Below are 22,801 nucleotides of genomic sequence, written 5' to 3' on the forward strand. Positions count from 1 at the left end.
GGGAATAGTGCAATGAAGCAGCCTCAGGAAGGTGGTTCAACAAACCAAAGGAAAGCCTCCACTTTGGTAGTTGAAATTTGTGCTAATTTGACAAGTTTGTAGAAGGTATTGTCTTCACATGGCAAATCCACTCTGTTACTTAATTGCCCAAGGAGTAGTGTGGAAATGAGGACAGACAGAGATGGAGGGGGGAGTAGGCATTGATTAAATGCAAAAAGAAAAGTAAAGAAAGAAATCTCCCTAATCATCAAAATCTACTGAAGCTTCAGGATGGAAGATTAAACACGTTCCTGAAATACCTTCAGAAAATTTTCGGTTTCCACCTGTGTAATAAATGTACTTCAATTTCATAACATGAAGTTATATACCAATCAAAATATACCTCCTCCAGGTTAACCTCCCCAAATTCCAGGCTTTCTGCCGACCACCACTCTTCCGTTCCACGGAACGAAATTAATGTAGGTGTAAAGTATCGAAAAAAATACTTCCACTGGGACATCTAACATGAAACCTATTTAACCTAATCAATCCCATTACCCCCTTCTTTATTGAGAGACTTTGCAAGAAATGGAATCGTACTATTTTGATATCTTTCTATTCCTATTAACCATACTTAACCTAATCCAGCACTCATACTTGAAGGTTGGTTTCCTTCCCTCCTCTCTTCTCACTTTCTTGCTTGTTGCGTCCATCTGCAACCCCACTGTCAGTAGGTTGCCTTGTTATCCTATGTCTTCTCACTCGTCCATAAGCTGAGACTTTATATAGAAAAAAATTAAGGTAATCATTTCGTGCCAAGGAAGCTACCTACTGTATTTCACAAGTACTCTTTCTCCGAATACTCCATTCACACCCATGGCTTCCAAATGCCGCAATACCTGTGCAGGGCCTTCGTTCCTGAAGCCAATGCTTCAGAAGGTAATTAACAGCCTCATTCGACAGCATACCCACCAGCAAACAGATCTGTAACACAGTCATGAGACAAAGAAGCAGCAATTTATGTGGCAAACAATACCTGATGCAATTGATAACATCTATGATTCAAAGTGCTGCATTTCATACATTTCTGTGGCTAATCAAGAAGTCTCTTACGACAGTGATATTTGGAAATCGATAGCGATCACTCGTCACCCTATTTTTTGTTTCAATCTTAATGATGTTGTCCTATTTGTCTCATTCAAGCCGATAAAACAAAATTTTGTACCAAAAACAATGACTATTCTCTAGTTTGTTTAACACCCTCAAGATTGAAGCAGTAACAGATGGACAGCAACTTGTTGCCATCTTTTCATCTGATACATAGGTTTGTCGACGACCCATTGTTTTTCATTTGCCAGATTTTGGCAGTTGATCCATTTCCCCTTGCAAATCCTCAATGCCTGTCGAAAAATGTATATTTTTTTTTATAACTGTTCAAAGTTCACATGTGTGTCCCACACCACATGCTCCGTCTGCTCTTTCACCCCATCCGTTCCTCTCAGCCTTTCCACATTGCACCCGTTCACTCAGTAACCCCCTCCATGTAAAACTCTCTAAATATAGGCTCATTACTCAACTCCACTCCTTTGTTGCTCTTTTATTCCACTTGTAGAACCTTCTTCCTCAGTCCATTTAATCCCACTCTTCCCTCCATTGCTTCAAGTTTCCAATAAACCACCAGCTCAGCTCACCCTTCATCCCTTACCTTGAACCTTCCTATCCACATTATCCTTTCACAACCTTTCCAAATATACTTACAGGTTTTTATGTTTCCTTCTCTTTTCTGTCTCCGCCTGATCATCCCATTGTTGCATCAAATCCATGTGTTACCCCTCTACCCTCTGTCAAGATGAGACTTTATAAACAAAAAAAAAGATGAAAAAAGTACTCTGAGATATGTGACATAAACTCTGCCAGGCATTGGTCATAGATGTTCATTCACTGCGGTGTATGCGAGTGAAATGAAGTCGTTGGAAATGCAATGGTGATTGTTTGGTACCGTGTGCAAGTCTCGCCGTGACCCTGCCAGCGTGCACAGGCAGCAGAAAATGGCGAGGGGAAACAGGCTGCAATAGGCCAGGAACTGGCCAAGTAAATCACCTGCCCACAGACAGAAAATATATCGTAAAGGCACAGAGTATACGGAGTGCAGAATGATGACTACAGAACTCAAGACATTTTAAATGAACTGGGGTGACATAATTAGATTGCCTTCATGGAACAAGTGTATATCTTCGATAAAATCGCTGCAACATTGAAGTGATAAACATCTTTTTCAACACTCTTGATTTGGCAATCAAACCAACTAATATAAAAACCACGAGGTTAATATATATGCAAAACAGTGACCAGTCAGGTGATTGAGTATAAATTCGAAGAGTGGGAGGAGGAATGGGGCTGGAGGAAGCAATCAATTCACTTTGCACACAGAGAAAGGAGGCCAAAAATTCCACAATGTATGCATATGTAATAAATATATATTTCGTAAAATATTTGTGAGGCTGATCAAAATGGTATCTGATAGGATGGTGCAGAGGTAACACACTTACCTTCAAGCTGTGAGATCGGGTGAGAGTGGAGAACCATCAGACTCGTCCCATGGAAGTGGTGGGGGCCCGGGCAAGAGGCGGGGGGAGAAGACTCCATAAAAGGGGAGCACATGAGAGGGTTGTGTCATAGAGAGCTTGGACTTGTTTGAGTAATTTAGAGCGAGAGCTTGGGCTTGTTCAGGTCATCTATGTCAAGAGTGAGAGCTTTAGCTTGGGCTGGATTGGGGGCTTGCTTGCTGGCTTGTTCTGGGAGTGCTCGTCTCAGGAGCTTGGGGGACTGGAGAGAATCAGGACTGGGGGAGCATCGGGACTGGAGGAGGATCGAGCCTGGAGAGTCTTATCATCTTTGGGTCCTCTTCATCTTGCTCTTGTTAGCATCTTACTCTCATCAGCATATTTGGTCTTGGCGCCTTAACTAAATGGTCTGGAGTCCACGTCCCAGGGTTGGCAATGCGACATGATGCCCCAGAGACATGAGGATCAGAGCTAACGCTAGAGGGAGAAGGACCAAGACATTGAAGAGACATTGAAGTAAAATTACTGGGGGCGTCTGCTCAGCCAAGCTGGCGCAAGGTGTGATGGGGTTCAACTCGTCCCCCTCTTCTTCTTTCTTTCTCTCTCATCTTTATCTATCATTTCATTGTCCCAGATGTGTGATTGGCACCATATGTACAGTGCAGGTGATTGCTTGAGGAATCTAAGGGCAGGTAAGTCCACTTTGGGATAGGTGGGAATGTACTTTCTGTACATATATGCCCTGTAAATATGTGCAGTTTTAATACGTGCTTAAAACTCTGAAGTGTCTTGACTTATCCTGCCTGTCACGACGGTGGCATTTGGCAAACGGTGATTAATTAATCCAGAGATTTGGGCTCTAATTAAGAATGCAGCACATAACTTGGTTCTGCCAGAGCAATCAAAAAAGATTTCACACGTGACTGCTGGCACGATTCCCCATTCGTAACACTAACCTCACTGGAAATGGTACAATGGCTTTGGACCTGAAAACAGCTCAAGGTTAGTGGCACGAAAGGCGATTGTGGTCTTTGAGGACTCGCCCTCCCTCTGCAGTTATTCAGACGGGCGACGACCGGTTCGAGGTTCGCAGCACGAAAGGTGATTGTGGTCTTTGAAGACTCGCTGTCACTCTGGAGTTGTTCAGATGGGTGACAACTATGTGTATGTGTAAAAATATATATATATATATATATATATATATATATATATATATATATATATATATATATATATATATATATATATACACATACATAATATATGGCACCGCATGAGCGCAGTACAGCACAAAGCTCCTGTCCTCAATGTATGTACATGTACACATGTGTATGTGTGTTGTGCATGTATGATATGTGTGTGTGTATATATATCTATATATATATATATATATATATATATATATATATATGTATATATATATATATATATATATATATATATATATATATATATATATATATATATACATATGCATATACAGTCATGCGCCGCTTAACGACGTTCTGGGCAACGACGGATCGCATATACGACGGAGATCTGCCAGCTCTAAAAAAAAAAAAAAAAAAAAATGTAACTGAAAAATTCCTATCGCCGACTGATGTAGCCTCGTATTTTGACAAAATGGCGGAAAAACTTGAACAACGCTACTCGAGATAGTGACTCGAGATTTTTCCCTTTAACTCGAGGTCACGTGGCTTCGTGAACGGGGAGCGTGCCCTCCGCAAAGCAGCAATCTTATCTTGATTAGATCTTAATTAGGGTGGCAGAACGTTTAACCGCTGGTGCGTGCGGACTATGACAGGTCAATTAGTTTGGTAATTACCTTCCAGCCTATCTTGGGTCAGACAATGTTGGATCAATTGAAGGAAAGGACAAGCAGGGACAGGTTGGAATGTCAACAAGGAATTTATTACTCAGGAAAAAAATTAAGAAAAAGAACTTTTTATTTCCTTGTGGTGAAAATAAGGAAATTAGAATCGATCAAAATAATGGCAAGCAAATGCAGAATGAATCAGGCATTGATAGAAAAAGAGACAAAGAGCAGATGCTTATCACAATGCCTTACTTAACAATTAAACACGAGACAAGGGTACTCAGCAGATCATTCAGTGGGAAGAGAAATCCAGTCTCGCTCACCAAATAGAAGTCATCGTACGTCAAATAAAACATCCTGAAATGCGTGAGTGTGCTTTGACCGTTGCCAGCGCCCTGCCTTCCCGTGCACCCACTCGCAAACAGGCTTGAACGCCAATAAAAGTCAAGTCATCACCCCTAGCAACCAGGGACGCCAAGAATCAGGTATACCAAGAGCAGGTCTCGAGCAGAACCAGCATTAACGGTCCGAGTGTCACCCACCATCAAGAGTCACCAGGAGCCACAACCAACAGACTGCTGTTAGGAGCTGTGAGAAGCTGAGGCACTGTGAGAAACTGTAAGGCTGCAAGGCCGTCACCAACTGTCACAAACTCAACTGAAGCCAGCTCACCTACCATCTGACTGGAACTGACGAAGCGACCGTCTGACCGGAACTGACGAAGCGACCATCCGACCGGAACCGACGAAGCGACCGTCCGACCGGATCCGACGAAGCAACCATCCGACCGGAACCGTCGAAGCGACTCTCCGACCGGAACCGACGAAGTGACCGTCCGACCGGATCCGACGAAGCAACCATCCGACCGGAACCGTCGAAGCGACCGTCCGACCGGAACCGACGAAGCGACCGTCCGACCGGAACCGCCGAAGCGACCGACCGACTGGAACTGACGAAGCGACCGTCCGACCGGAACCGATGAAGCGACCGTCCTACTGGAAGCGACTGTCTGCTGGAACCGATGAAGCGACCGTCTGACTGGAACCGACGAGCTGAAAATAGCCGTCGCCCAGCTGTCACCAACTGACACAAACTGTCGCAAAACTCTCAAGCTGTCAGAACCGCAACAAGCTATCGCCAACTGACTGAAAAAAACGGTTCTCTCGACCTCTTTATTGGTGGCCTGTCGTAGCAGAGCTTCAAGGAGACTTCAGCCACATCCACATTGCACATTGGCGCATCATTGCACATGACAAACCGCCTATCGTGCGATCATTGCTGGCCTACGATGCCATGTTTTTGGTGCAGAAAGCAGCCATTTGACAAAATTACCGAGCAAAAATGTGAAGCGCTCATAAAACGTCAGCAACAACCATCCGCAGAGCTGCCAAACGTTGATGGAAAGAGGTGGGTGAGCCTCCGTTGGGCTAACGGCTATCTCACGTGCATGAATGTGTCTGTCGTAAGGAGAAAAAGCCATCCCATAGGAAAGGGAATCTATTCTTTACCCTTCTCAACGCATTACAGTTGGAATCCCACCAGACATGGGGATGTGTTTCTCCATGGACATGCATTTAGGGAAATAACTGTCTGAGGGACCTAGATGTTTGTACGCATTCCTCGGATCCGATTCAGAAATCCGTCACAGTGTGTGTGTGTGTGTGTGTGTGTGTGTGTGTGTGTGTGTGTGTGTGTGTGTGTGTGTGTGTGTGTGTGTGTGTGTGTGTGTGTGTGTGTGTGTGTGTGTGTGTGTGTGTGTGTGCGTGTGTGTGTGTGTGCGTGCGTGTGTGTATTGTCATGTTCAGGGGGTTTGTCACTATCTGGACAGAGAACCAAATGGTTTTCTCCCTTGGAGGCTTGCTGCTGAGATTCTCGGAGATTATTGGAGCATGCGGGATGGGAGGGCGGCAAAGGACAGAGGCACAATGATTGATACTCAAACCCATGACAAATAGACAACAAAAGCAACTTAAATAAATAAGGGGAGTGAATGAAAATAAATCAAGCATTTACAATGGAATCATTCAAAACGGGAAAATGATGAAACGTGAGGTAGCCCACATTCCTATTTGAGGCGCCTCCACACAGACAAGGGTACAGAATAAATAAAAGAAAAATCCTCGCTTTCTCCCGGCACTGAGCTCTGTGCCCAGAGATGAGTTCCTGAAGCTTGGGGTTCACCACACCACGCCCTCACTGCACGGGAAAACGCACCCAAAATGGCGCCCAGCTGCTCTCTGGCGGGAAATGGACAGGAGGCAATTCGGGCGCTGATACTCAACACCAGGGCACAGAAACCGCCATGCAGCTTCTTTTCATGATCACACCTGCCGACGCTGCTCCTCTGCAGAATGGTGCCATCTTTTCCCCCAATGGCACAACACGAGGCTTCCAGGCATGGTCTCACACGACCCAGCCAACAGTCAATGGCCAGCGTCTTGCTCCATCAGGAGAGCTAATTCCCCTCAGCACGAACACGAGAATCGATCGTGCAGCCTTATTCACGGTGTCAAGGGGAAGCCAACCGTAATTCCCTTCTCTTCCAACCGCCGATCCTGCCTCACTCGCTTCTGTCGTGCACCTTCTTCGTGTCCTGCCCCGATCCTATATCTCCTCTCTCTGACGTCATGCCAATTAATCATCCACTCCAGGGGTGTGTTTTGCTAGATATCATCCTTGGAGGCAGGGTTTCATGCCTCCTTGGAAATATCCGGCTTGGTTGTTGTTTTAAGGACGTGATCCCTTTTTATCACCTGTCTTGAAATGCAAAAACATCCGAAAAGGTCACAGGGGCAATCACATACTGGAAGAAATTATCCTCAAACCCACCTAGTTTAACACAGCACCACCCCCCCCCCCCCATGTGGTGACACGTAACACTTAAGCTCACAGTTTCCCCAAATAATTTACATTGAGATGTGTCCTACACGTCCACGGACCAAGCTACTCTATACAATCCTACCTTTTCGATGAAATTCCTCCATCTACCCCACAAGCATAACAATATGTTTACATCAGAAATAGTGCCACCTTTGGTGGTAGCTGGCATGACAAATGTTCTTCCTTTATCTTCTTCATAATACTAGCAAGCTGCCTGTGCCTGCATGGGATTCGAAACAAGATAGGGATGGAGATAATAAAAATGCAAATTACGTCTTCTGTCATCGAGCCACCAAGCTGGGACCAACAAATCACGTTTATTGCCACATCTGATGCTAATGAAATGCTCTCATGTCGGCGAGGTGCTCCATTTTAAATCGTTTGATATATGTAGCATTTTGATGCCTCTGGTCCAGAATGAAAAGTTTGTATCAGTGTCAAAGCCAGTGACCAATTGCAAATTAATAGTAGGATGAGACATTGAGCAGGCTCAGACAACAGGGATGTGTTCAGGTACCAAGTTTCTTGTAGAGCACTCACCAAGTGGCTTAAGCACTCAAGCAAGCAATCCATTCAAAAACGGGGATAAGGAACAGCTGCCCTGGCAAGCGGTGGCCAGCTGCTTGGTAACTGAACACGCCACTGGATTTATACATTTCCAAAGGAACTATGAAGTAAGTATCATTGCATACACAAATATGGCTAATTTATTACACACACAAATATGGCTAATTTATTATACACAAATATGGCTAATTTATTACAAACACAAATATGGCTAATTTATTCCAAATACATATACATATAATTTATAACTTACACAAATATGGCTAATTTATTACAAACACAAATATGTCTAATTTATTACATACACACATATGGATAATTTATTACATACACAAATATGGCTAATATATTACATACACAAATATGGCTAATTTATAACGTACAAAAATATGGCTAATATATTACATACACAAATATGGCTAATTTATTAAAAACACAAATATGGCTAATTTATTACAGACACACATATGGCTAATATATTACATACACAAATATGGCTAATTTATTAAATGCACAAATATGGCTAATTTATTACATACACAAATATGGCTAATTTATTACAGACACACATATGGCTAATATATTACAAACACAAATGTGGCTAATTTATTACAAACACAAATATGGCTAATTTATTACAGACACACCTATGGCTAATTTATTACATGCACAAATATGGCTAATTTATTACATACACAAATATGGCTAATTTATTACAAACAAAAATATGGCTAATTTATTCCAAAAACATATACATATAATTTATAACTTACACAAATATGGCTAATTTATTAAACACACACATATGGTTAATTTATTACATACACACATATGGCTAATATATTACATACACAAATATGGCTAATTTATTACGTACACAAATATGGATAATATATTACATACACAAATATGGCTAATTTATTACATACACAAATATGGCTAATTTATTACATACACAAATATGACTAATATATTACATACACAAATATGACTTATATATTACGTACACAAATATGACTAATATATTACGTACACAAATATGGCTAATTTATTACATACGCAAATATGACTGATATATTACGTACACAAATATGGCTAATTTATTACATACACAAATATGGCTAATTTATTATGCACACAAATATGGCTAATTTATTACATACACAAATATGACTAATATATTACATACACAAATATGGCTAGTTTATTACAAACACAAATATGGCTAATTTATTGCAAAAACATATACATATAATTTATAACTTACACAAATATGGCTAATTTATTAAACACACACATATGGCTAATTTATTACATACACACATATGGCTAATATATTACATACACAAATATGGCTAATTTATTACGTACACAAATATGGATCATATATTACATACACAAATATGGCTAATATATTACATACACAAATATGGCTAATTTATTACATACACAAATATGGCTATTATATTACATACACACATATGGCTAATTTATTACATACACAAATATGGCTCATTTATTACACACACAAATATGGCTAATATATTACATACACAAATATGGCTAATTTATTACATACACAAATATGACTAATATATTACATACAGAAATATGACTAATATATTACGTACACAAATATGGCTAATTTACTACATACACAAATATGGCTAATTTATTACATACACAAATATGACTAATATATTACGTACACAAATATGGCTAATTTACTACATACACAAATATGGCTAATTTATTACGTACACAAATATGGATAATATATTACATACACAAATATGGCTAATATATTACATACACAAATATGGCTAATTTATTACATACACAAATATGACTAATATATTACATACAGAAATATGACTAATATATTACGTACACAAATATGACTAATATATTACGTACACAAATATGGCTAATTTACTACATACACAAATATGGCTGATTTATTACGTACACAAATATGGATAATATATTACATACACAAATATGGCTAATATATTACATACACAAATATGGCTAATATATTACATACACAAATATGGCTAATTTATTACAGACACAAATATGGCTAATTTATTACATACACAAATATGGCTAATTTATTACGTACACAAATATGGCTAATTTATTACATACACAAATATGACTAATATCTTACATACACAAATATGGCTAATTTATTACATACACAAATATGACTAATATCTTACATACACAAATATGGCTAATTTATTACATACACAAATATGACTAATATCTTACATACACAAATATGGCTAATTTATTACATACACAAATATGACTAATATCTTACATACACAAATATGGCTAATTTATTGCAAACACAAATATGGCTAATTTATTCGACACAAATATGGCTAATTTATTACAAACAAAAATATGGCTAATTTATTGCAAAAACATATACATATAATTTATAATTTACACAAATATGGCTAATTTATTAAACACACACATATGGCTAATTTATTACATACACACATATGGCTAATATATTACATACACAAATATGGCTAATTTATTACGTACACAAATATGGATAATATATTACATACACAAATATGGCTAATATATTACATACACAAATATGGCTAATATATTACATACACAAATATGGCTAATTTATTACATACACAAATATGGCTAATTTATTACATACACAAATATGACTAATATGTTACGTACACAAATATGGCTAATTTATTACATACACAAATATGGCTAATTTATTACATACACAAATATGGCTAATTTATGACATACACAAATATGACTAATATATTACGTACACAAATATGGCTAATTTATTACATACACAAATATGGCTAATTTATTACATACACAAATATGACTAATATGTTACATACACAAATATGGCTAATTTATTACAAACACAAATATGGCTAATTTATTAGACACAAATATGGCTAATTTATTGCAAAAACATATACATATAATTTATAACTTACACAAATATGGCTAATTTATTACATACACACATATGGCTAATATATTACATACACAAATATGGCTAATTTATTACATACACAAATATGGCTAATTTATTACATACACAAATATGACTAATATATTACATACACAAATATGACTTATATATTACGTACACAAATATGACTAATATATTACGTACACAAATATGGCTAATTTATTACATACGCAAATATGACTGATATATTACGTACACAAATATGGCTAATTTATTACATACACAAATATGGCTAATTTATTATGCACACAAATATGGCTAATTTATTACATACACAAATATGACTAATATATTACATACACAAATATGGCTAGTTTATTACAAACACAAATATGGCTAATTTATTGCAAAAACATATACATATAATTTATAACTTACACAAATATGGCTAATATATTACATACACAAATATGGCTAATTTATTACAGACACAAATATGGCTAATTTATTACATACACAAATATGGCTAATTTATTACGTACACAAATATGGCTAATTTATTACATACACAAATATGACTAATATCTTACATACACAAATATGGCTAATTTATTACATACACAAATATGACTAATATCTTACATACACAAATATGGCTAATTTATTACATACACAAATATGACTAATATCTTACATACACAAATATGGCTAATTTATTACATACACAAATATGACTAATATCTTACATACACAAATATGGCTAATTTATTGCAAACACAAATATGGCTAATTTATTCGACACAAATATGGCTAATTTATTACAAACAAAAATATGGCTAATTTATTGCAAAAACATATACATATAATTTATAATTTACACAAATATGGCTAATTTATTAAACACACACATATGGCTAATTTATTACATACACACATATGGCTAATATATTACATACACAAATATGGCTAATTTATTACGTACACAAATATGGATAATATATTACATACACAAATATGGCTAATATATTACATACACAAATATGGCTAATTTATTACATACACAAATATGACTAATATGTTACGTACACAAATATGGCTAATTTATTACATACACAAATATGGCTAATTTATTACATACACAAATATGGCTAATTTATGACATACACAAATATGACTAATATATTACGTACACAAATATGGCTAATTTATTACATACACAAATATGGCTAATTTATTACATACACAAATATGACTAATATGTTACATACACAAATATGGCTAATTTATTACAAACACAAATATGGCTAATTTATTAGACACAAATATGGCTAATTTATTGCAAAAACATATACATATAATTTATAACTTACACAAATATGGCTAATTTATTAAACACACACATATGGCTAATTTATTACATACACACATATGGCTAATATATTACATACACAAATATGGCTAATTTATTACATACACAAATATGGCTAATTTATTACATACACAAATATGACTAATATATTACATACACAAATATGACTTATATATTACGTACACAAATATGACTAATATATTACGTACACAAATATGGCTAATTTATTACATACGCAAATATGACTGATATATTACGTACACAAATATGGCTAATTTATTACATACACAAATATGGCTAATTTATTATGCACACAAATATGGCTAATTTATTACATACACAAATATGACTAATATATTACATACACAAATATGGCTAGTTTATTACAAACACAAATATGGCTAATTTATTGCAAAAACATATACATATAATTTATAACTTACACAAATATGGCTAATTTATTAAACACACACATATGGCCAATTTATTACATACACACATATGGCTAATATATTACATACACAAATATGGCTAATTTATTACGTACACAAATATGGATCATATATTACATTCACAAATATGGCTAATATATTACATACACAAATATGGCTAATTTATTACATACACAAATATGGCTAATATATTACATACACACATATGGCTAATTTATTACATACACAAATATGGCTCATTTATTACACACACAAATATGGCTAATATATTACATACACAAATATGGCTAATTTATTACATACACAAATATGACTAATATATTACATACAGAAATATGACTAATATATTACGTACACAAATATGGCTAATTTACTACATACACAAATATGGCTAATTTATTACATACACAAATATGACTAATATATTACGTACACAAATATGGCTAATTTACTACATACACAAATATGGCTAATTTATTACGTACACAAATATGGATAATATATTACATACACAAATATGGCTAATATATTACATACACAAATATGGCTAATTTATTACATACACAAATATGACTAATATATTACATACAGAAATATGACTAATTTATTACATACACAAATATGACTAATATCTTACATACACAAATATGGCTAATTTATTGCAAACACAAATATGGCTAATTTATTCGACACAAATATGGCTAATTTATTACAAACAAAAATATGGCTAATTTATTGCAAAAACATATACATATAATTTATAATTTACACAAATATGGCTAATTTATTAAACACACACATATGGCTAATTTATTACATACACACATATGGCTAATATATTACATACACAAATATGGCTAATTTATTACGTACACAAATATGAGTAATATATTACATACACAAATCTGACTAATATATTACGTACACAAATATGACTAATATATTACGTACACAAATATGACATATATATTACATACACAAATCTGACTAATATATTACGTACACAAATATGACTAATATATTACGTACACAAATATGACATATATATTACATACACAAATCTGACTAATATATTACGTACACAAATATGACTAATATATTACGTACACAAATATGACATATATATTACGTACACAAATATGACATATATATTACGTACACAAATATGGCTAATTTATTAACTCCACCTCCACCCTCCCTCCTCCTTCCTCCCTCCCTCTCCCAACCCTCTGCTCCAGTTGTACCTGTTTTTTCCTTCCCCAAGCTCGACTCACACCCCATTCCCACTCCATTCTTTGTGCCCTGTCATCAAGTGATCTCCACAAAGGAGATCAACGACAACGTGTGCTCAACGTGTGCTCAACGACAGAGCAATCCCAGGGACAATAAACCACCATCCTTAATAACAGTGCCTCAAAGTTAAATTTTCTACTTTGAACATGCACGATGCAATCATTTCCATCATTTATTACACATTCGACGAAGCCGTGTTGTATTTGTTTCGCACGTCCACATTTTGCAAGTCGATGAGCAAACACTGTTTGTAACTGACGCTCAGGGTGTGGATCGTTGAAAGGATGTGCTGAACCGTGATTCCATTTTTCATTTCTTAATTTGGAGACGAGAGAACAGCGTTCTCAACAACACCTCACTACCCGAAATGTTTTCTTTTTTTCCGGCAGGAACGCCAACAGCACAATGAACGCTAAAACAAAAGGACATAAAACCCCTCGTCCTCACCTTCAGGATACTGCACGTGTGTTAAAGAAATTGGGCGCCATTCTCCCTCTTTCAATTCCTTCGACGCTGTTTGTGTCAATGCGCACGTTTCCGCCATTCCACCCGAAAGACCCCGTTCGGGGTGTGCCCTTCACTTTGCCTGAGGAAGGATGAAACAGGAAACTGCACAAACCACTTCACTCGAACAGACATCGCTCTCAGACAGACTAAATGATGCATACCAAATAAAGAAGACTCTCCATTGTTCCCATTATGTGCTATCACTGTACTGTACTGTATTTGCAGTTCAGCGGTGACAATAAGGAAAAAGCTTTGCGTTTGTGAAGCAAATCACACTGAATGTGCGATATTTCCTTGAGAAAAGTTATGGTGACGTCATTGGGTGGGCGTGACCACTTAATGGTAGGCGTGGCGGCTCTATGACGTCATTGAAACTTTTCAGAAAATAAAATCGAGTTAAATAAAAAAAACATCCGCAATGCGGAAGTGACGTCACAACGTCTTGTGCGTTATGGCGAGCCAGACTCAGGGGATCCAGCAGCTGTTGCAAGCAGAGAAACGAGCCGCAGAGAAAGTGGCAGAGGCTCGGAGACGTAAGTGTTGTCCGTATTAGACGAACGTGGGGGAGGAGAGAGGGAGAGGGAGTGAAATCTCACTCTGGGCTTGGAGTGCGACTTCTTGTTCTGTGGAAATCTTCCTTCTTTGACTCTCTGCGATGCATTTCTGTTTTGTTTTGTGATTTTTTGAGTAATTTTTTTTTTTATGATTTCGGTTCGTAGAAGCATCTTATGGAATAACCGCTTTGGGTTAAAATAAATAAATAAATAAATAAATAAATAAATAAATAAATAAACTAGCCGGGAAGCGACGATGGTTCGTGGGAATTATTGAGGAAGCCCGACCGTAAAAACCTATCTCTTCCGTCAAAATTGACCAAATCAAATCGGATTTTTTTATATGTTGTACTTATGGACATTACGCACAGCTTCTGGGAAATGAAATTGCGAGAAAAAAAAAAATAAATAAAATTCAAGTGGGCGTGGCTCCGCCCACAAGGGGGCGTGGGACGCCCCTCATACAAAAAGACACAACCAGACCATGATATCTAGCTTGTGTCCAAGTTTCATCAAGATCGCATCAAACGTCATGGAGCTATGCTCTGGAGAGAGTCACAAACAGACAGACAGACACAATGAAAATAGTGGTCATTGCTGGTGCCCGCGAACCAAAATTTTTTTTCGTGGTGAATGATTCTTGACAGCGGCGAAGGATGGACGACCTGGTTTGGAGGTAAAGGTTGTCCTCACGAAGCACAAGGGTTGTGTGGTTTTGGCCGTTTTCTTCCTTATTTACATTGACGTCCTCCCTGTGCCACATTCTCGATCCATGACTCCGATGGCTGACCTACCTGCGACCACACTAATGATTGCTCACCAGATCAGCATCTCCAGTCTCTCCGTGAAGACGCTGATCGTAAACTGATCAGGTCTGACACACGGCTCCTTCATGTTACCTTGAGATGGCAGTTTCAACAAGAAGACAAGGTGGACCCCGATGACTATGAGGATGACCCTTGCTTCAGTGGTCCACGAAAAGGATCTTGGAGTGATTTTTGAATCCAAACTGCAGAATGATCTGCTCACAAGGGAATGCACAAGATGCTGGATATTAGCTTACCCACACCTTCATTATGGGACCACGCTGAATAAACACAAGGTTCATGGAATATGTCCAACGCAGGGTGATCTGGTTAGGATAACCAGATAAGGCGTGGATTTTTCCGAACTTTGGCAGGTGATGGTTTACCAATAACACGAGCCCTGGCTCGAACGGATCATTGATTTGGGGAGAACGCCGTGACCATTTTCAAGCCAATGGGACACATCTTGATATTCGGGAACTCCTTTACCCATCGAGCCATTTTAAGTTTGGATGATTTGCTCTTGAGTGCTGGGCTCTGCACCATGTCCATCGCTGCCTTCAAATTATGTTGGTTGAGCAAAATCTGGAAGGATCATCAAATCAAATTTCAACTAGAAGGGGAGCACTCGGTAGAGTGCAAAACCTCCGCCGCCAATACTGCTGGATCACTCAAGTGAACCTGATATCCTATTCATTCAATTTGACGTCAACAGTGCTCAGAGAGTTATGGTTTACAACTTTCCCTTTTACTTTTAACTTTTACATACTCAATTCATTCGTCATAACTAGATTCCTTGAGACAGAAATTGATTTTACGTGGGTATATCCACCTGAAGTTCCAGAATCAGCCGCAATTATAATTTTGGCATGTTGTTTGTTGGAAATCACTTATAACATGTAGAAATGCAAAAAAAAATCGAAATTTTGTTGGAAAAAAAGTTGCAAATTTTTTTTTTTGGGGGGGGGGGAGGTTGGAAATCACTCAAAACATGTAGAAATGCAAAAAAAAAATTAAAATATTTTTTGAAAATGGCCGCCATAGCGGCCATATTGGATTTTGGACCAAGTCCAAAATCTAATGGCATGATTCTTGGAGCATACCTAAACCCGCCACCAAGTTTCGTCGAAATCCGTCTAGGAGTTTTTCCGTAATACTGTTCACAAACAAACACAAACAAACAAACAAACAAACAGAAAGGGGTGAAAACAGTAACCTCCGATCTTCGATGGCGGAGGTTAATAATCGTTCTTGTTATGGAATTACTGTATACTGCTCACTCCTACCATCTGGATTACAGCATAAATTCAACATTTCAGAATCGGATGAGCTGCCAACAAATATCGTCCTCAGTGGTCCAGAGACCAAGTAAAGTTTGGAAGTCTTGCACTCTTTGCAAGTTTCTGGTTTTCTTGCAACCTCTGCTCTTTCTGTGCTTGGTCACTCCCCCCCCCCCTCAACCACCTTTCTGCAGGGCTCACACAGTCCACCATCAACACTCATTTGTTCCTACCTGTGAAGTCAACTTTCACATCATTCTTCCCTCCACGTCTTCAAGACAGCTGTTCGCCATCTCAGATCATCCCCAGTCCAAAACCATGATCTCTTCTACCCACCCCAAAGCCCTCCTAATTTAACAGTTTTCCCTCATTTGAGTTTCCTTCACCATGCACATGTTTTATGAGCTTCAACTATGTATACAATTTTTTTTTTTTTTTTACAATTCACTACTTGTATGCTGATGCCCTCCACCAGCTGTACTTGTTCACCTTATGCTTAGAACATAAGAGACCTCACCAATGCTGTCAGGGTTAGTGTGATTGCTTACCTGTTTCTCTTCTGGTTATAACTCAACCAGCCTCCTTGTCCAACACGTCATGTACTTTGTGATCTTATGGCTCATCTACAAAGGTTTAGGCTCATGGAGGAGCTGAACAACAAATGCAAGCAGGTTCATAAACTACCAAAGGGTATAAAGGGGGTTGGGTGGGAGATGGACGTATACAAACAGAAGTAACAATGGCCTAAGAACAGAATTAGAAAGAATCAATGTGGAGAATAGATGTTGGAAGTGCAGGAGTTAGTGCTATGCAGTGTGTTTGAAAGTAAAGTAAAGAGGATGAGACTACAGACACAGGGAGACTATTCCACAATCGGGAGAATAAGGGGAAATGATGAATGCAGGTGGACAACCAGCCTGGGTTTTGAGGTTGAGCAGGTAAGGATTTTAGGAATGAGTGACAAGCGAGGACTTTATGGAGGGCAGGAGGAGCAAGGCTCGGTATGAGCTTGTATTCCCACTTGAACCTCTGGCTCATGATGCAAGTTACCCAGCTTCAAATTCCAAACATTATGCAGTTATCTACTCGTACTGTCCTTGTAATTCATGTGAAAGTACACCGATGTCTCATCATCATTGTTACCTCTGGACACCACTGAAGGTGAAGGAGGTTGTTTTCACCCCTGTTTGTTTGTGTTTAGGATATCTCAAAGTTCTTGATGGATCCGGCTGAAATGAGTGTGTGACGAGGACAAATTGATTGGATTTTGGTGAAGATCAGGATGTGGATCCAGCGATTCTTCACCATTGAGAGATGGGGCCAAAATGATATATAGCATGATATCTCAAAAAGTTGTAGACAGGTTCAGATGAAACTTGGAGGACATGTTGGGTGTGTGACGAGGAAGAATTTATTCAATTTTGGTAAAGATCTGAATCCGGATCTGGATACGAGTTATTTAATTTTTCAAGTGATTCTTCACCATTGATAGGGCCAAAAAAGTACTGTACAGTATCTATTTGTAATTGTGTGTGTGTGTGTGTGTGTGTGTGTGTGTGTGTGTGTGTGTGTGTGTGTGTGTGTGTGTGTGACCGCTGTTTCTCGACAACCACTGGTCCGATCTAATTGAAACTTACCAGGTATATTGCTGGCGCCCTGTGGATGTGCCTTTTCAAGGTTTAATATTAATCGGACAAGTGCTTCCCAAGTTATGGCCATTTATTTACCAAACCACTGACAAGACACGTTGCTGCGTAGGCCGGTGCACGGCCTGCCGACGATGACGTCACAGGCCGTGCCGGTTACGATGGGGAAAGGCGCCTCAGATACCGTGGCGTAGGAGTGGCAATGGTCATTGGCAGCGAATGTCATGGCAAGCAAACACAGGGAGGTAAACTTGATTTATATTTGAATTTTAATTAACTGCGTGTGTGGAAGCATCACAGCAGTTGTTACTTCAATGCAAGCGATAATTCGTGGAATGCATGTGAACATTCCGTACAGGCACGCACCACTTCCGGATAGTGATGACTTTTTCTCGCTTTCTTATGCGCATTTATAGATAAACACAATGCCCCAATCCAGTCATTGTTTATGAGAGCGAAGGAACGGACTGTGTGGTTGTTTGAAAGTTTTATTTTTTTATTTTTGGTTTGCACGTACGGCCACACACGTACGGGCACGCGAGAGTGAAGGAACGGCCTGTGTGGTTGTTGTTTCTGGCTCGCGGTTTGAAAGTTTTTTTTTTTGCACGTATGGCCATGCACGTATGTGCACGCACATACGGGCACGTACTTGTATTTCAAAAATGTAATGGGCCCGATATGTTATTGTGGATCAGCGATTGCGGGGCAGAGATATGCGCTCTACTGCTTGCCCTTCTAGTTGTGCATGCGTGCAAGCTCCACTGAGATCCTTGGCTCACTGAAAAATAAAAAATAAAAAAGACTATCAGTTCAGAGTGGATAAAAAATGTTTTGATTTGACTTTTAAAGAAAACAAATATTTATACAAACATCCACTTGTTTCCATCTCTTCCTGGTTATGTGTTATGACCATGTACCATATTTCTCTATCTCTTAAACAGGGAAGACACAGCGCCTGAAACAAGCTAAAGAAGAGGCACAGGGTGAATTGGAACAGTACAGACGCACTCGAGAGAAGGAGTTTCAGCAGCAGCGGGCAAAAGTGAGTTCAGGGAAAGAGGCTTTCCATGACCACTTGGGCCGTTGAAAGACATGAGTATGGGGTGGTGAAAACACCTTGTTTTAAAGTTATAAAGTCTAAGAATGTCAACAGAAAATGATTTACTTTCTTGACCTTTCCCCAGAATTTTATGGAAAGATCGCATAGATTTTCTGTGAACAATTGGTAAATGGCTTGCCGACAGGTATTGGGCTCGCAGGGAGATGGCATCGAGCGTATGCAGCAGGAGACCGAGGAACGAGTTAAGAAGATTTGTAGTAGTTACAAAGAGAACCAGGAAGCGGTTATCTCACGTGTGATCGACATTGTTTGTTCAGTGACGCCAACTGTCCACATTAACTTTGTTCCTTCAAACGAAAATGTGGTCGAAATGGCGGATGAAACTGCCGTGCTTTAAGTCAAGCAGTTTCTCCAACTCCTCTCGTTCTTTCCTCTCCCCCACATTTCCTTTATCGGTAATCCTTTCAATCCTGTTTGTTTCGACCATTACAACCTGCTTCGTTCCTTGCTTCTTGCACTGTGAAGTTTGGGTTGCTTTGATTCTTGCAACACATGAAAGAACTGCAATGGTGCCAGGTTGAGCTTTAACATGCTGTCCTATTGATTCTTGTAATTAAAGTTATTACAATGTTTTATTCCCCTATTTCCACCACCCAGTCATATACCTTATCAGTTCTGGAGAAATATTTGCCTTGCCAACTTTGCCTTATCATTTGAAGCATGACAAAAGTGGACTTTGGAATCAGGGTTTTGACTTACCTTGGCCGTTTGTGCAAATAAAAATAAAAATTGATATCGTGGTGGTTCTTGCTTAAGTCTAGTACCTGTCCAATGTTTTGATTGTAGGTGGCCTGACGGTGACTTTTTTTTTCTTCTTATTTTGACTGCTTAATGTATAAAACTAATTGTGATGTAAGCTCATTTGGTCTGGTACCTCCTAAAATGCAATCATTCCCTTTTGTCCCAAGGAAAAGTCAGAATTGACGTTTCCTTTTGCATTCCTACTTTGAACTCCACCTACAGTTAATGATTTGGTTACTGTGTAAACTTTGGCACTGTCATTATATATAAATCTGGAAATATATGGCTTTGTATAAATTGTTTCAACCTCATTGCAAACACATGATTGATGCAAAACATTTCCCAAAATGATTTGACATTCTTTCGGAATTTTTATTTATTTATTTAGAGCAAACTTTAAAATCTTTTAGCTAAAGCATTTACATGCCAAATTTTGATTAGTTTGTCTCCAATCCTGTGTTAACCCCTCCAATGTTCCAGAATCATACTTTAAACTAGAACTACGTTGTCTGGCACACCATCTCATATTCCCGCTCGCACTGCTTTGTCCCATTAACGCAAGTTTTTTTTTTTTTAAATCAGCCCCCATGACCCCACCCCCACTGGCTCGGCCCCTAGGGGTCATATCAAAAATCCTAGTGTTGTGCACTTCCCCATACATATATCTACGATGTCCCAAAGTTTCAAGTTCCTAGCTCAAACGATGTAGGAGCTATTTTGACCCCCTATCCGCGAAGCACCCCCGACCCCCCAAGCACCCTCTGATCATCATGTGTTTAAAAAAATGTTGTTAAATGTATAACTCATGAATATGTTTGATTTAAAAAGCTATGACATTTTTTTGTTGTTGTTAAATCTACCCCCATAACCCCAACCCCTCTGGCCCGGCCTCGAGGGATCATATCAAAAATCCGAAAGTGTTGTGCACTTTCTCATACACATACCTACTATGTACCAAAGTTTCAAGTTCCTCTTTCAAATGGTGTAGGAGGAGTTACAGGGTAAGACAGACGGACGGACGGCGGAGACAATCACAATATTCCCGCTTTTCTTTGAAAGCACGGGAATAATCAATATCACAGTCATACTGTATATATATATATATATATATATATATATATATATATATATATATATATATATATATATATATATATATATATATATATATATAGTCTTACTTGTATAGACTCAAACTGCTCGACGAAAATAGTTGGTGTTGTGGTTGTACATGGTGAATTTTCAGGAAGGTTTGACATTACAAAGTCAGTCGGGAGGAGGCGATGCAAATTCTCCATGTAAGTGTATCATGGAGTGTCATTCCCAGTGGGAGCATTACAAGTCCCAGCGGTTTCGTATCATTGTACCCATCCGATGCGGGATGTATCTCCATGAAATCCTTAAATGATAACTTGGCCAATAAACATATGTGCTCTATTTAATGCACTCCTAAACCACTGGACAAATGTTAAAGTGGTGGTTGTACTCATGGTGTGTATGGCAATGTTCTTGATGTGGATGGCCACCTCCAAGTTAGGTTTTGGTGTTTATGTGAAAGTGGGGACTTGTCATACCTACATCGCTGGACAGAATAAGTTAAACTTAATGTCATTGCTGAATAAACCATTGTAAAATATGCCAATTCTCTGTTTTGGTAAAATCAACACTAATCACAGACGTGGCTGATGGGGAAGGGGGAGAGAATGCATTAACTTAGTGGTTGTACTCAGGGAGTACATAGAATGTTCGAAGCGAAGATTGTCACCTCCAATTTATAGCTGCCCTCCCTTGCCACTTTTATCGGAAATGGGTGTTTTTAGAATTCTCAAACAAATCAATTTAAAATCAGGCCTAGAGTCAGAAATTTCCCTTGAACTCCCTTCCTCTCCTCCACCTAGCTTCAAAATTCATGCCTCTTCCTTCACATCACGAATCAACTCAACACCTCGCTTATATACATATATCCTTGTGCTGCTGACGTTCCCAGTGACTTAATGCTTTTAACATTTTGTCGTTGTGATAAGCCAGGCTATCCTACATCCAAAGCAAAATTCTGTGAATTATAACAGTCCATCATAGTTCATCCATCTTTGGTGGTAATGGCAGTTTTAAACGATGTTCATATGATCATAACATGAGAGTTAAAGGGATTATAAATTTGAACCTGAACATCAAAACCCTTTCTTTCAGAATTTGTAGTGTTGGATAGAGAAGTTTACTTTTCAGCAGTTCATTTTGCTTTCT

At 38.2% G+C, this 22,801-nt stretch overlaps 2 protein-coding genes across 3 annotated transcripts in view; one reads left to right on the forward strand and one right to left on the reverse strand.

Moving 5' to 3' along the window:
- DOLPP1 (dolichyldiphosphatase 1) overlaps positions 1-14,721 on the reverse strand; it is a 37,909-nt gene extending 23,188 nt beyond the window's left edge. The window contains exons 1-4 of one of the 2 annotated variants that reach the window (XM_085897176.1): positions 14,572-14,721; positions 14,351-14,489; positions 1,979-2,079; positions 879-963 (exon numbers count right to left, since the gene is read on the reverse strand). In XM_085897176.1, coding sequence (XP_085753302.1) covers positions 879-963; positions 1,979-2,079; positions 14,351-14,447 — 283 coding nt within the window. In that variant the 5' untranslated portion in view covers positions 14,448-14,489; positions 14,572-14,721. The remainder of the gene's footprint in view (positions 1-878; positions 964-1,978; positions 2,080-14,350; positions 14,490-14,571) is intronic. The other variant, XM_085897165.1, reaches the window with a different exon arrangement.
- A 45-nt stretch (positions 14,722-14,766) lies between these two features.
- On the forward strand, positions 14,767-20,549 carry LOC147035370 (V-type proton ATPase subunit G 2-like). The gene is made up of 3 exons (XM_085897192.1): positions 14,767-14,943; positions 19,638-19,738; positions 19,941-20,549. Exons 1-3 carry the CDS (start codon positions 14,862-14,864, stop codon positions 20,151-20,153), a joined length of 396 nt encoding a protein of 131 aa, XP_085753318.1. The 5' UTR covers positions 14,767-14,861; the 3' UTR covers positions 20,154-20,549.
- Positions 20,550-22,801: the final 2,252 nt, after the last annotated feature.

Source organism: Eptatretus burgeri, chromosome 1 (assembly GCF_056783735.1).
Source record: "Eptatretus burgeri isolate ZD-2024b chromosome 1, Ebu_testis_v1, whole genome shotgun sequence".
NCBI lineage: Eukaryota > Metazoa > Chordata > Myxini > Myxiniformes > Myxinidae > Eptatretus > Eptatretus burgeri.

Coding starts and splice junctions, on each gene's coding strand:
- LOC147035370 (XM_085897192.1), top strand. CDS start 14,862: ATGGCGAGCCAGACTCAGGGGATCCAGCAGCTGTTGCAAGCAGAGAAA. Junction 14,944..19,637: donor AGTGGCAGAGGCTCGGAGAC/GTAAGTGTTGTC, acceptor TCTCTTAAACAG/GGAAGACACAGCGCCTGAAA. Junction 19,739..19,940: donor TTCAGCAGCAGCGGGCAAAA/GTGAGTTCAGGG, acceptor GCTTGCCGACAG/GTATTGGGCTCGCAGGGAGA.